This window comes from Phyllopteryx taeniolatus, chromosome 5 (genome assembly GCF_024500385.1).
Source record: "Phyllopteryx taeniolatus isolate TA_2022b chromosome 5, UOR_Ptae_1.2, whole genome shotgun sequence".
NCBI classification, from domain to species: Eukaryota; Metazoa; Chordata; class Actinopteri; order Syngnathiformes; family Syngnathidae; genus Phyllopteryx; species Phyllopteryx taeniolatus.
In genome coordinates, this window is record NC_084506.1 from 24,575,045 (window position 1) to 24,589,905 (window position 14,861).

A 14,861-nucleotide genomic window follows, 5' to 3' on the forward strand; every position below is an offset into this window, starting at 1 on the left:
GGATCATCTCTCAGTATGCAAACTAGAAGCACATTACAAAATTGTTAAATGATTAACTTTTTGACAGTGTCGCATTATTTAATGTGTACATTAAGTACAACATCAAAGCTTTTACTATAACTTACACACAAGTAAATGTTTTTTTATTACAGTTTAAAATGCACTATAATGTTTAATATAATATTACAATTACATCACTATACTATTCTATATATTCAGGCATTATGATATAATATTAAATATAATGTTTATTATTGATTACTATGACTTGATTTACAATTTTATCTAAACTAAATGTACTCAATATTTAAATGATATTCCAAATAGGCAATACATCATTCTATACTATAATGTAAAATAACATGTTTTTATTATTGATTAATATCACTTTATTTAGTTTTACATGCACTATAATTAGTTTTATAGTAGAATTATAATTGATTTTAGGCCATTCGAATTTCTCGAGCTTATCTACGTCACTAGCGAAGCTCTCCACCTACCTGAGCCAGTGCTGTCAACATAAACACGTGTGCTCTCACAAGTGGGTCTTCTACATGGAGGCAACCAAACAGAGGAAAGGGGGTGGTCTTAGCCACATATGGATAAAGCGGATACAAAAATGGGTCAAACAGAAGTAGCTGTCAGAGGGGCCTTTTTTGGACACGCGTACAACAAAACCAAGGTGGGTTTTTTTTATGTGAAATTGACACTTTTATACTAAGTCCATGTTAGAGAGTCACTCAATGGCGGTCTAAATAGACAAAATATGGGAGTGTTAATTAATTTTTCTTTTGTTTATTTTACAGTTGTAAGGTTTTAGACTAGGAAGCATTTATTCTGCCACAGAAATTACATCATAGCCTAAAAATCCCACGATATGGCAAATTATGCACGATATGAATATGAAAATAAAATCTGCAATGCACTGAATCCACAATAGGTGAACCATGATATGGTGAGGGAACACTGTATATTAATTTCAATTTGATTTTATTCACAAATGTTACATGCAATATACTTACTTCCACCTAATTTTACAATCATAGTGATAATATCATATTTAGTTTAATATGCAACGCAACTAAATTTCTTTTATATAGCAGTTTAGTAAAGAGAATAGTTCAAAATAAAACAAAATTAAAATAATATTATATATATATATATATAATGCAAGACATTACATGTCAAATATATAGTAACATATAATTAAGTAATACAGAATTTGTCCCAATGCAAAGCAAAAAATCTGGAATGTTTAATGCAATTTGTCTCCCTCTATAGGTGGTCAATGTGTACTACAACAAGGTACATAAACAGCCTGTCTTGCTTGTTGCAATTATGTAAGTGGGGATTTGCAATTTCGTCATGTGCTTTATTACGGAAGCGTATTGCATTCACTTGGATAAAAAAAAAAAAAACTCCTGTTTTTCTGAGTAATTTTTTGAGGGCTTCGTTTATTTGAATATTTTTTTCAGTTTTTCTGACGAATTATCTTTCTCAGTTTTTCTGTCTATTTTTCTTTGTCTATAGTCATAAAACAGGGGGGTTACAGAAAAACTGAGAACAATAATTAGTCAGAAAAACTGAAAAACATCCTCAGAAAAACTGAAAAAAATATTCAAATAAACGAAGCCCTCAAAAAATTACTCAGAAAAACAGGAGCTTTTTTAGTTTTTATCCAAGTGAATGCAAAACGCTTCCGTACTTTATGACCCAGCAGTGTAGTCCGACATATCATTTCTAGAGGGCGTGTCATTTCTACTTCCGGTAGCTCAAAGCATGCTGCAGTGCATGTCTTCACCGCATGAGGACGGCAGAACACATTTTGACAGTTCAAAACTCTTTTAAAAAAAACCTCTGACATTGATTACTACCTGAGATGGTACAAAATCCATCCATCCATCCATTTTCTGAGCTGCTTCACCTCTGGGAGCCTACCCCAGCCATCATCGGGTAGGAGGCGGTCCTCTGAACTGTGAGGCAGACCCTCTAACCAGTCGTTCACCGTGCCACCTACATTGAAAATAAAGTCTAAAAATCACACTAAAATGGTCCGCTGCAGACCAAAATAGCAGACTTCCTGTCTTTTCACCCATGGCTTCTTGAAGCTTTTTTTGTGGGTCAGCTCATGAGAAGACATGCCTACCAAATTTCATTTTGCTAAGTGAACTGGCTTCAGGGACTTGTTTTTCAGAAGGATACCGGGGTCCCTGGAAATGACCCCTAACATGGCCAGTTCAAACCAAAATGTCAGACTTAGTGTGTCTTTTCAGGCATGGCTTCTTGAGACTTTTTGGGTGGGTCTACTCATGATAGATGTCTACAAAAATCCATGTTGCTAAGGGAAACCGGTTCGGGGGCTTACATTTTTCACAAATTTTGAAGTACTGGAAATGGCCAAAATGATCATAAATGACAAATTCATGCCAAAATGGTGGACTTACCGTGTCTTTTCCACCATGGCTTCTTGAAACTATTCGGTGGGTCCACCCAAGATTGATATGTTTACAAAATTCCATGTTTGCTAAGTGAAACTGGCTTCAGGGGGCCTCATTTTTTTTTCCACCAATGCTGGGGTGCTGGAAATGGCCAAAACAATCCAAAAAGGGCAACTTCAAACCAAAATGTCCGACTTTGTGTGTGTTTTCAGGCATGGCTTCTTGAGACTTTTTTTATGGGTCAACTCATGATAGACACACCTACCAAATTTCATGTCGCTACGTGTCCTTTCCTATAATTCTGAGGCGCCTTATCTTTGTTTGAGACAGCTCAGCGTACTGCAAGCAGGTTGCATCATCGGCTAATTGCCACCCTGGAGGTTGGGCGAGAGAGCACCATCCTCTTCATCATCATCATTTTCAAGATCATCATCGTAATCATCATCATCCACATGTGCTGCAATCACCTGCAATCCTTTCCGCCCTGCTGCCGGTTGCCTAGCAACCGTGAGAGGCGCAAAAATGAAAGTGTCGTTGACATTTTATTTGTATTAATAATTCATGATACAGTACATCAACATATGAAGAATACTAAACCCAATGACAACAGGATTGATGTTATAATTAATAGGAACAAGCTACGTGTGTGTCAGTGACACCAATTAGGATCACTGCACCCCCTCCCCCTCCCTCACCCCCCTCCGGGGACAAATAATAGGCATGTGTGTGTGCTCGTTTTCCATTTTTGCGTGGCATAGAATTGTGGCGACGTGTTTCTTCATGGGGACATTTTGGCCGGTGTCTGTAGGCCTTGCTACACACAAGGCGAGTGTGGCAGTGAGCGTGTATGCTTTTGTTTCTGTCTGTGTGATGCAACGCTTGCCTCAGTCAAAAAACAAAATTCAAGTTGTTAAGCTTACAGTGTATTTATTGATCACAGTTGTTTCCTGTGTTATTATCAGTCAAAACAGAACATTAATAATCATAGACATCCAAAGCCACAGAATGTGCCAAAAGGCTTCAATAATATGTTAAGAAAATATAAAAGGGCATTTAAAAACAAACAAACAACAAAAACACCCAGTTACAACATTTAGTAAACACAAAAATTGCACCAGACCATAAATAAATTGATTTTAAAACATTTCTTTCCTGGTGGCTACTTGAGCTGCTGTACATTCATCACACAAAAACAAACCATTCTGTGACTTTTCTAATAGGTCCAAACGCAAGGCAAAAAACAGAAAAGCCGAACTTCCAAAGTGTCAGTCAGTGCAGCAATAAACACTCAAAAGAACTATCAAAAAAACTTTTTGGAGGTACAAAATTGTGAAATGTGAACTTCAATCTGATAAATAAAATGACAGTTGCACTGCAACCAATGACAAAGTCCCCAAAAATCATCCCAGGTTCCGGTGGGCATCAATGTACTCTCGCATCCTGGCTCGGTGCGCGGATTCCAAGCAGTAACCGATGGTCCGCTCCGCCTCACCGACGCGGCGCCGGAAGCGGTCGCGGTCCCGGACCATCTCCTCCCAGGGTCCTTTGCGAGAGGCGGCGGCGGCGAAGCGCCATGCCCACATCACATGAACCTCCACCACTGGAGAGAAGCGGACCTCGCACTAGAGGACACACAAACAAGAACTCGCGTATCAATCCATACATTCAGTCAAGATGGGCAAAAAAAGACAGCTGGGTTGTTGTTTTTTAAAGCATTTTTTACATATGCACATATATAATCAATCAGGGCAGGCAAAAGTAAATATACATTTTAAATGAACTTATATTTAAGGAAGGGAGGATACAATATGAAAGAATGCACGAACTTAGAAATGAAGGGGGAGTGGAGGGAAGAGGGTAAGATATGAAAAGAAAGAAGGAAGGCAGGATGAATAAAGGAAGGACAGGAGGGTATGAAATGAAAGGAGGAGGAAAGGAAGGAAGGAAAAGGGGGAGGGGGAAATTAGGGAGAAAGATAGGAAGGAAAACAAAGGGTGGGGGAAGGACGGATGTAAGGGTGGAAACAGGCAGGATGAAAAAGGAAGCACAATTGGAAGGTTGGGAGAAAGATAAGGAAAAAAGTAGGAAAGAAGGTAGGATGAAGCAAGGAAAGGATGAAAAAAGGATAGAAGGGAGGTAGGAAAGGAGGATATAAGAATGTATGAAAGGACAGAATCAAGGAAGGGAGAAAGGCTTAAAGGAAGCTACCAAGGATAGTATGAAACAATGGAAGGATGATGGAAAGCAGGTAAAGTAAGGATGGATGGAAAGAAGGGAGGGAGGATGAAACCGAAGGAAGAAAGCAAAGATGGTATAAAAAGGAAGGAAGAACTGACTGATGAACGGGAGAAAAGGAAAAAGGGATGGCAAAAAAGACAGAAAGAGTGAAGGAAGGGCGGTTCAACGCACACACCTAGCCTTGAAACCCTAATTTGAAACCTTAACCCTGGCTACAAACCCTACTTTGAGTGAAAATTTAAATGAAAATTAACAATTGTTGTGATAGTTCTAGTTCTTCTGTTAGTGTACACTAGTTAATGCTTTTTTTTCGTGGATGTGATGCAAGTCAGGTTGGGAGCTTGCAACAAGTCTCAGGTGACTCAAGAGTCACGTGAGCAGTCAGCATGACAACAACAACAACACACACAGTTTTTTCAGTGGTTCTCAACTGTTTCAAAACCTGGGACCCATTTTCTTACAACTTCATGTACACTGCGACTGATCAGCCACATCTCCGCCAGTGAGAGACCCTTAATGGTCCCGTATTTTGCCAAAGCAACTTTTTCTAATATTTGGGATGTAATATTGTCTCTATGGTGCCTCAGTAAAGATGTGAAATATTAATTCAAAATTGTCCACGCATTCCTGAGTTCCGGATGTTTTTTCTGGCGAGAGGCCTGAAATCAGGTCACTGGAATTTCTCGAGCTCATCTACGTCACCAGCGAATATCTGCGCCTTCCCTTTCCGCTTAGGAGCCAGCTGGGTCAACGTAAACACGTGTGCTCTCACAAGTGGGTCTTCTACCCGGAGGAAACCAATCAGAGGAAAGGGGGCAGTCTTCGCCAAATATGGACAAAGCGGATGCAAAACAGACAAACAGAAGTAGCTGTGGTGGGGCGGGGTGGACAGGTTTTCTGGACACTCGTATGACAAAACAAAGGTGTTTTTTAAAATTAAATGGACACTTTTATACTAAGTCCATGTTAGAGAGTCCCTCTATGGAGGTCTAAATCGACAAAATATGGGGACCCTTAAAAGTAACAAGTTGTTTGTCATGAGTGCGTCAATATGTTGCTCCTACCTTTTTTTGAGTGTCAGGACTGCTGCGCATTTCCGTTGGGTGACACCTCTGGGTGGGTCGTTTCCACGGGACCCGTCTGACATCGTCAGAACGACGCCTGACACGTTGGTTCTGTCTCTGGAGTGTTTTGGGTGCGGTGCGTTTAGCGGGAGTGGCTTTTAGAGGCTCTGGGACACATTGAGGCTGCTGATTGCTGAGACGGGCTTTGAAATTGAGCGGGTGGAAAGGGTCGTCTTTCCGGTCAAGCCACCGCCACTGCTCCTCCTCGTCCTCTGATGAAGAGGCGCCGGCGCCCTCCTTGCGCTCGGTACCCGCCGAGACGGGCTGCGGCGCTTTGCTGACGGTGCAGGCGGTGAAGCACATGGGGTCGTATGGGTCATCGGACCTGGAGAAGAAATCCAGAAGGCGTTCGTTCTCCTCCAGGTCGGCGACGGACACGTCGGAGCTGGACCAGCTGGAGTCGCTGTCGGAGCGGCTGACCCACATCCTCAGGCCCGACATCTCCTTGCCGGCTTTGCCTCCCACAGTGTCAGCTTTGGTCTTTTTTGAGAAGGCCTCGTTGCACGTGGACACGGACTCCCACGTGGTCCGGCTTTCCTGGCTGTCGAACTCGGCCGCGTCGCGGTCCGCCTCGGAATCCTCCCGGAAGAACGCCTCCTTGGGGAAAGCCGGGAAGATGTCCCAGTCTCCGCGGAAGCCCACGTAGACGCTGTCGTCAGGAGCCAGGCCCGACAGCAACGCCTCGGCCGTGGTCCTGCCGTCATCGGCGGCGGCGGTGCCGCGGCAGGGGTCCGAGAGGCCGTTGGGGTGGCCCACCATCACGCCGGCGTCGCTGTCAAACAGCGAGGAGAAGAGGAACGACTCGGTCGGGCTGTGCTGGATGCGCGGCCCCATCTCGTCTGTGATCCGAAAGTGCACCTCAAAGCGAAACATCTGAAAAACTAATAGGAAAAAAATAAATAAATCAAACAGGGAGACAAAATGGAGGTCGACTGGGATTTGCTTTATTTTTCCTGAAACCAAACCTTTTATTCCCACCACAGCATTAACTTCCATCAATTCCCACAGAATTAGAGTGGTACCTTGACTTACGAGTTTAATTTGCTCTGTGAGCAAGCTTGTAACTCAATATCCTCCTATAGTTTCCATAATTTCCACACTGAAATGCCATTCATCTCTTCCAGGCCCCCAACCCACAAAACAACTCTGCTATGAAAAATGGCCCTGTTTAATATCAAAACATAAAAAAGAATTTTAATAAAAACTAGAAGTAATTAAGTCTACATACTGAACTATTCATGTGTTGAAGTGGGCCTTTAATGGGCGTCGCCAAAGGAGTGATGTCGTGCATTTAAAAGAGGTTAGTCTGCGTGTGAGCATCTGGGAGTGAGTTGTGGCCGACAGCAGCTGCTTAAGAGTGTTCTTTTTTTGTATGTGTTTGACCGTCCCATTAAATAAACGGCTGAGTCAAGATACCACTCTAATAGAAGTATTTCTTTCCTTAGAGATAATGGGTGTGTAAGTGCCTCATCTTGGAAAAAATTCCCTTTTGTCAAAACGTGTAAACACCATCAATAATTTAACTTGTCGCTGGTGTCTGGTCGAAAGCTTGCATCTCCAAAATGATCACTTTTCAGGAAACCCCAAAAAACTGCATGTTTGTTGAGCCATGAACTTTGCATCATCAAAGAGTAATTTGTCAATAATTTGTAAAAAAAAAAAAAAACAACAACAACAACATACTCACAAGGGGACTGACAAATAGTATCGATTATTCGATTTGTGAAAAAATGTGACAATGGCCAAATTAGACATGTTTCAGCTCCACGCCATCGATATGTCTATTATCACGAGTACACCACACCACATCCCCCTTTGTCGTGGTCTTTTCTCAGGTTGAGTTGTACACACAGAGTTGTCCTGATAAACTCAAATTCATCGATAAAAATTTATTAATTGCCTTGTCATCGTGTAAAATTTTAGGGAATTTTAATAAGACGGTTCCTCGGGTTTCGTAAAATCTGTTTTATTGTAGCCAACTGGCAGATCACGACCTACCTATAAACACACCACAAATCCAAATGGAATACAAATCAAGCAAATAACCTTGTTATTTTTAAATGCAATACGTTTTGTTCAGCTGAGAAAAGAGTCTGTGTCTCCCAGGGTGCCTTAAACGCAGCACACTCCACGGTTGTGGTCGCTCAACGAGGATAAACTTATGTGAGCCGTAGAAAGAAAGAAATTATTTGTTATGGGTATCAGTATGAGTAAAAAGTAACTGTGAGGGTTAGATGAATACAGTAGAGTTAATGTCAGATTACATATTTTCTGAGCTAAAAGCCGGTCACCCGAGCCCCATAACCGCACCACAGCCACGGTCCGAAATGAGTAGTAACTCTCAAAGATGAGTACCTAATTATCTGGAGGTGAATTATGGAGATACCATAAAAGGTATTACAAAAACATATCGCGAAATAATAGAGGGCTCGGGGCAAAGACCGTGTTTCCGTGGGGACACTAAACGCATCGTGGACGTGCTAGCCGGAACGTAAGGAAAAAAGGCTCAACAAGGCGAAACTTTTGTTTTGGGGGTTTTTCGTCTTACCGGACAAAAAGGTGCAGTAGATGACCCGAACCAGAACCCAGAGGTGCTCCCACAGTACCGTCAACATCTGCTTGGTCCACGGAAGAAGTGCCATTCCCCGGTTGCCGAACCTCTCCATGGCCGCGGCGGTGCTTGTTGTCCGATCACAAGTCATCTCGGGAGACATTTTGGACGATGCGAGTAGAAAACAAACGGCTTTTAATCACGTATTCTGGTACTCTTCGTCGAAGACCAGCTGGGTTCGCGTCAAAGACAAATGAATGTCACTACGCTGACGCTTCTTCATTTTCTGCCGAGTTGGCGACATGCTTTTCCCAGTCTTCCCTTGTCAGGCTTTCTCGTGTAGTAGCGTCTCCATTTTGTCGGTTATCTTAAGTCTTTATCTTGTAGTAGTGGCGAATGAGCCAGTGTCGCAAGGAACTCTTCCTTTATTAAACAGATTACGTCAGACTGCGCGCCGATTGGACAAACCACTTCCAATCCCCTGAGGTGGACGTCATGCTGCTCTCCGATTGGGTAGAGCGACTGTCAGTCAGTGAACAACATGGACCCGCGCCCTTGCTGTGACGTCACGATGTACTCCAGTAGGACAGAGTGGCTGTCAATCAGTCCGCTTTGGGAAATATTGTGGCCATGCCCTCGTTTTTGTACGTCACGGTGAGAAACCGATTGTTCACGCAATTTCCAGATTTAAGACCTGGGGGACCGTGTAATTTTCCGAATACCGAGTTGTCCGCCAAACAGAAAGACGAAATGGAAAATATAAACCGTTGGTATACATTAAAAAAAAAAAAAACACCTAAATGTTTTATAGCTAATGTTCTGGAATAAAATACTGTTGGTACTAATCTGGCAGCAACAGGCAGCTCGTGCTGCCTTCACGGACATTATAGAAAATCTGAGTCACAGAAAAACTGCGTCAAAACAGTAGTACAGCACTAGTAGTGTACAATTAATATTGCTTTTAACGATTTAGGATTAGTGTAAAATGCATTTACATGCCAATTTTGTATACAACTAGCTAAACAAAACACATCTTAGTTTATGACTAACAACAAATTACTGGTGAAATCTTGCATTTCATTTGCAATGTCACAAAATTTAAAAATCAGACGGTGATATAGCCATGACAACATGAAGGACAGTTTGGAATAACTGCACGCATAAGCTTCTCAGCCACATATTGAAGGGTTCCAGTTGAAAGACGACAAAAATAGCCAATTACTGCACATTAAGTACATGTACACACTGTCTAGTGACAATAAAAAAAAAAGTTAACTCCACTACAAATAACTAAAATGTCCCTCAGAGATGAGAAATTTTTTTTTTTTTTTTTTTTTTAAAGTAGTTTTTCATAATTTCATAAATTAAAAAAACAAAGGGAGCTTCGAACTTGAACTTTTCATTTATTTGAAAAAAGCTTTTATGCCACCAGAGCAGAAGCAGTAGAAGACTCGCTGTGAATGGAAACAAAACAGGTTGTTAGAAGATACTGAAGCAATTAAACACATTAATTCATACATCATTGATATTAACAATTCATCCTGTGCGAAGGGGACTGGCAGAAGTGACACCGGCGAGCCGCTCTGCTAATTTACCTCCAAGTTTTGCTCTTGCACAACAGAAATATCACAACTCTCAAGACGAGGGAGAGCAGGACAATGAACTTGTGCCATTACTTGGAAGCTTGTTTAGAGAGAATACAGAGAAAGATGACTAAATACGTACTACTTCCAGTTGGGGGCCAGAACTCTCTTGGTCTTGTAGTAGCGGGCCAGCCTGTGGATTCTGCTCTCGATGAGAATCAGGCGGAACTTGGCGTCCTTGTCCTACACATAGACGAGCATAAACGTTGGGTCCAGCCACATTCAGGAAGAAAAGTAAACACCAGAGCGTTGTTGTGCGTGACACCTTTCTGTTTCTCTCCAGATGCTTCCTGACGGCCACGGCCTTCTTGATGAGGTGGTACAGGTCCTCGGGCAGGTCGGGGGCCAGGCCCTTGGATTTGAGGATCCTCAGGATCTTGTTGCCAGTCACGAAACGGACCTGAGCCACACCATGGGAGTCCCTCAGAATCACACCTAAAAAACAATAACGGAAGACGGGCAATGAGGACAAACACTGGTTGGATGATATATATATTATTTGGAAAAATATGCCTAAATGTAAAAGTCTACATTAGCATAAAAACCTAGTTAGGCACTACTTCAGATCAAGGAGCAATCTAAATCACAGGTGTGCAAACTAGTGCTCAAGGGTAGATTTTTAAACTGGCAATGTTATCTTAAACTTTTGTTTTTTTTTAATTTAATTATATTAAGCTGTTACATTGGTTGAATTATGTAATAGAGAAAATAAAAAATGTAATAAAATTTTTCGTAAAAATGGCTGTATGAACACAAAAAAATATTACATGACTTGATAATGTAAATGCTCCATGGGCCCAATTAAAGAACTGAGTAGAGGGCTTTTCACACCGCATTTGGCAATGCAAATAAATGCCATCCTGGACTTTCCCATTCATTGTGTATGTGCTGAGGGGAGTGAGTTCCGTGTGCTTTTTTTGACGGACTTCCACACGGTAATATGGAGGAAGCTCTGATAAATGCAGTGTTTGTGTCACGAACATTGGGATACATGACAAAATACATACCGTAGATAAAAAGGCGCGGCGATGGATGGCGCTTCATTGACACCGTGCCGCACGGTTCTTTCACATTGAGCAAGTGTGGTGTGAAGAGGTCATAAGCCGTATACAACCCGTGGGGCCATACTTTGCCGAGCCCTGCTCTAAAGGATTAACTAAATCTACTTTGCTTTTTATTTGGGGTTTTCCAATAGTAGCGTAATCAGTGATGGCAAAGAACAACAATGCGATAACCATTGAACCAGAAATGGAAGTTATCGTGACACTACACGCCTTTGCCCCCACACGAAGAGTTTGGGTGTTAAATATTGAACACATTCATTATTTATTACACATTATCACAGTTATTATAACACATTCAATATTTAAGATTGTCGGCCCGACCCGTTTCGGACCGTATTATTGAGACAAATCCACTCTTAACACACCTCAGACCTAAAGATAAAAGATAGTCTGGCATTTGATGTGCCTGGTCGAAAGGAGCAAAATCGTGACCAAAAAAAAAATGCCTGATTGTCTGTGTGTACCGGGTTGAAAGTGTGCCAAACTGTATTTTTGGGTTTGTTTCTATTTCTTCTACAAGAATAAATAAAAAGTGATTCTTCTTCTTCTACAAGTGCCTCAATCTTAGTGTCACAATAAATAATTTTTCTCTGCCATTCTTGCCATGATTTCGGAGCAGGGAAAAAAGTCAATTTTATATTTTGATTGCTGCTACCATATATCGTCAATTGGATGAGTTTCTGAATGCAAATGAGCCTAAAAATGCACGGAAGTTTACAACAGGTGGCATGTATCAACACAGAGTACTTAACGGTGTGCGTACAACTGGTAAACCAATGTTTGATAGATTTTGTTTTTGTACACAAACATTCTAAATTTCAGTCCTACTAAAGAATTTAGAACATTTTCTGCACACTGCTCACAAACATGCCCCCTTGATACTCAGAATAAGAAAAAGTATTCATGCCATTGAACATGAAGTTGTTGCACTATATAATAAGATTAACGAGGAAATGTGATAACGATACAAAAGAAAGTAATTTAAATTTAGGAAACTAGTACACATTTCTGTCTGGCTGCTGACTATATCAACTTGAGAAAAAACCATTCACAAACAGAACTTGAAGCTACAGTGGACCCGGAAATCATTCACAGCACTTTACCTTTTTCACATTTTGTTACGTTAAAGCCTTATGCCAAAATGGAATAAATTATTTTTTTGCTCGACAATAATGTGACAAGTAAAAAGTAGTCCTCCAAAAAAATTACTTAAGTGTAAAAAGTACAGTGCAATAATTACTCAGATTTTTTTAAACCACAGCATGAACATATATTAAAAAAAAAAAATTACAAAATGTGAATGTGCACATTCTGATGTCACTGTGTATGTGTGGGCGCACGAGCAATTTACTGCACGGTGTTTTCTCAACTTATAAGTGAGCTGAAATATCCACATTTGGGCAGAGTGCCAAAAAATACTACAATACATGAAAGCTGTTGTTTTTGTTCGTTTATTTGCCTTCATAGTGACGATGATGTTCCCAACATGGCCGCCACATAGGGACCACAATCAGCGGGGCTGGTTTATCTAGTGTTAATACCTATGCCCGGGAAGCCCAATAGAAGAAGTGGTGTGAGGTCATGTGACTTTCTTGTCGTTTGATTGGTGAACTAGACTTAAAGGTCACTAGCGCTTAAATAGGATTGGTGCAAACAGCGCCAATGCGGAAGTCGACGTCGTAGTCTCGTGCACGAAATAGTTGATAAGGAATAATTGATAAATAAAAGTAGCAAGCGACATTTAGATCATTGTAATGGAGTCAAAGTACCGTTACTTCTTAACAGCAGAAGCAGTGGAAGTGTTTTTTTCTGGTCTCGTCAACTCCTGTGACTTATCCAAAGCAGGTCCCGAGCCCACGAGCGGAACCTCAGGCCAATGCGCTCGCATATTAGTCCGCCACAGTAATATTCACAATTTACTAAATATTCACTACTAGTAATTTTAAACTGCATACATTGCTTGAAGTCTCGGTGTCCTTTGCACAATGGTCATTGCACCGGACTCTTGCTAGATTAGTCATTCAAACTGCTGTAAGCGCAAGAAGACTCCGCATCTTTTTGCACAATTGTAAAAAAAAAAATTTGTACCGGCATTACCAGATAACTAGCAACCCTTTATTGTTCAGTTACTGTTTTTCTCAGTGTCTTTATGTCTCAAAAGTGTTCTCTGTCAATTGACTGTCTGTTGTCGTACGAGAGCAGCTCCAACTACCGGGACCAAATTCCTTGTTTTTTCTGGACATACTTGGCAAAATGAAGATTCTGATTACATCTGTGGGTGGATGCTGGATGTGTGGAATGGATCTAGCTGCCAGCGTTCAAGAAGTACAAAACAGCCTATGATGTCAGCGGCGGTGGCACCGATGTCAGCGGATCTATACGATTCTCGTAAATGGCCTATTTTGAGTTCAAAACGGCGAATTTCACCGAAAGGCGACTGATTTGCATGTGTGGAAGAAAGTAGTTTTGCTTCAACATTTGTCAATCAACTTTAGCCAAAAAAGGTCACCAAAGCATTAGCAAGAGGTTTCAGTAACATGCAGTTACAGTTCGACAGCCACTCATTCAAAACTGCAAACATTTATCGATTCCATACAGGTTTTTTTTTGTTTGTTTGTAATCAAGCAACAATATCTAATTCACTTACCAATCTGAGAGGGGGTCAGGCCCTTTTTGGCCAGCTTGAAAATCTGCTCTTTGACATCATCAGATGTCAGCTTCAGCCACTGGAAAAGGGAGAAAATGCATTATATATACACACAAAAGAAACTACACGGGATTAAATTTTTAATTGTGATAAAATGTTTCACTATATTACCATTCGTACCAATTTAATTCAGTAATACAGACCCACAACTATTAAATACAGTTGAGTAGTCGACTTTCATGTATGAAAATTCAGTTTGCTGCCGTTTACAATTTCTAATGTCCAAAAGTTGCAGAGTATATATTATTTGGTTCGTAAAATCAACATGTTACACCTTAAACTTCTCTTCGTGCTTAGATTTAAATTTCCTTGAAATAGCCCTAAAATGCTACTCTTGAAATGTTTTTTTCACTTTACTGGTTATTCCTATAATAATGTTCGGTATCTTTGGGAATATTGATGCTGTGATAATAATGATGTGAAATGCTCATACCGACATTGCAAATATAATGTAAACGCTTGAATGGTGCATGCAAGCGTGTGGGACTCACAGTTGGGACACTGCGTCTGTAAGGCAGAGCTGACTGGGACAAGCCCTTTCTGTTGGGAGGGAAAGAAAACATTTGCTGTCAAAGTTAGCCAAAGACCACCAACTAGCTCGACTAGCATCGTGGTTGGTTTGCACGCTAACTAACGCCATTCCAAGGCGCAAAGTCAACAAATCAATTTGACACGTTTTGTTAACACTGCGATGAAGAAGACTCGTATGCGACGCTTGTACTGTATGTGTATTTTATGAATCGAACTTTTGTCAAATGGAGCATTTGAGCTCGTGCGGCTCAAAGTCAACATCGGCTAACTACAGCAAGCACGAAGCGAACGGACGGCCAACACCGCGTCAACTTCATCCTTTTTCTAGCTTCGAGACCCGTTTTAAAACCAACAATTTGGTCGACTACTGGTCGTTACGAGCTTAGATTGACTCGCGTGCCGTTAGAAGTAACCTGGGAAGACGAAAATGCAACTTTACAGGTGAAAAACGGCATTTACCCGGGAGCGTGCATGCGGCCCATGATGGCGGTAGAGGAAGAGAGGCCGCACACGAGACACAAAATGGGACTCTACGCTTGCGCCGGATGTGATGCATGGTGACGTC

The 14,861-nt window shown here is 41.3% G+C and overlaps 2 protein-coding genes and 1 non-coding gene across 3 annotated transcripts; all 3 read right to left on the reverse strand.

Annotated features, from left to right (window-relative positions):
* Positions 1-3,345: 3,345 nt before the first annotated feature.
* On the reverse strand, positions 3,346-9,603 carry ppp1r15b (protein phosphatase 1, regulatory subunit 15B). Its single transcript, XM_061774073.1, has 3 exons — positions 8,349-9,603; positions 5,741-6,681; positions 3,346-4,060 (listed from the first exon to the last, which is right to left on the reverse strand). The coding sequence occupies exons 1-3, from the start codon at positions 8,512-8,514 to the stop codon at positions 3,839-3,841; spliced, it is 1,329 nt and encodes a 442-aa protein (XP_061630057.1). The 5' UTR covers positions 8,515-9,603; the 3' UTR covers positions 3,346-3,838.
* Positions 9,604-9,734: 131 nt separating this feature from the next.
* Positions 9,735-14,861, reverse strand: rps13 (ribosomal protein S13). Its single transcript, XM_061774074.1, has 6 exons — positions 14,756-14,861; positions 14,257-14,305; positions 13,706-13,784; positions 10,260-10,429; positions 10,077-10,177; positions 9,735-9,805 (listed from the first exon to the last, which is right to left on the reverse strand). Exons 1-6 carry the CDS (start codon positions 14,776-14,778, stop codon positions 9,772-9,774), a joined length of 456 nt encoding a protein of 151 aa, XP_061630058.1. The 5' UTR covers positions 14,779-14,861; the 3' UTR covers positions 9,735-9,771.
* LOC133478798 (small nucleolar RNA SNORA19) lies at positions 9,891-10,023 on the reverse strand. The gene has a single exon (XR_009788795.1). It is a non-coding gene; the product is annotated as a small nucleolar RNA SNORA19 (small nucleolar RNA).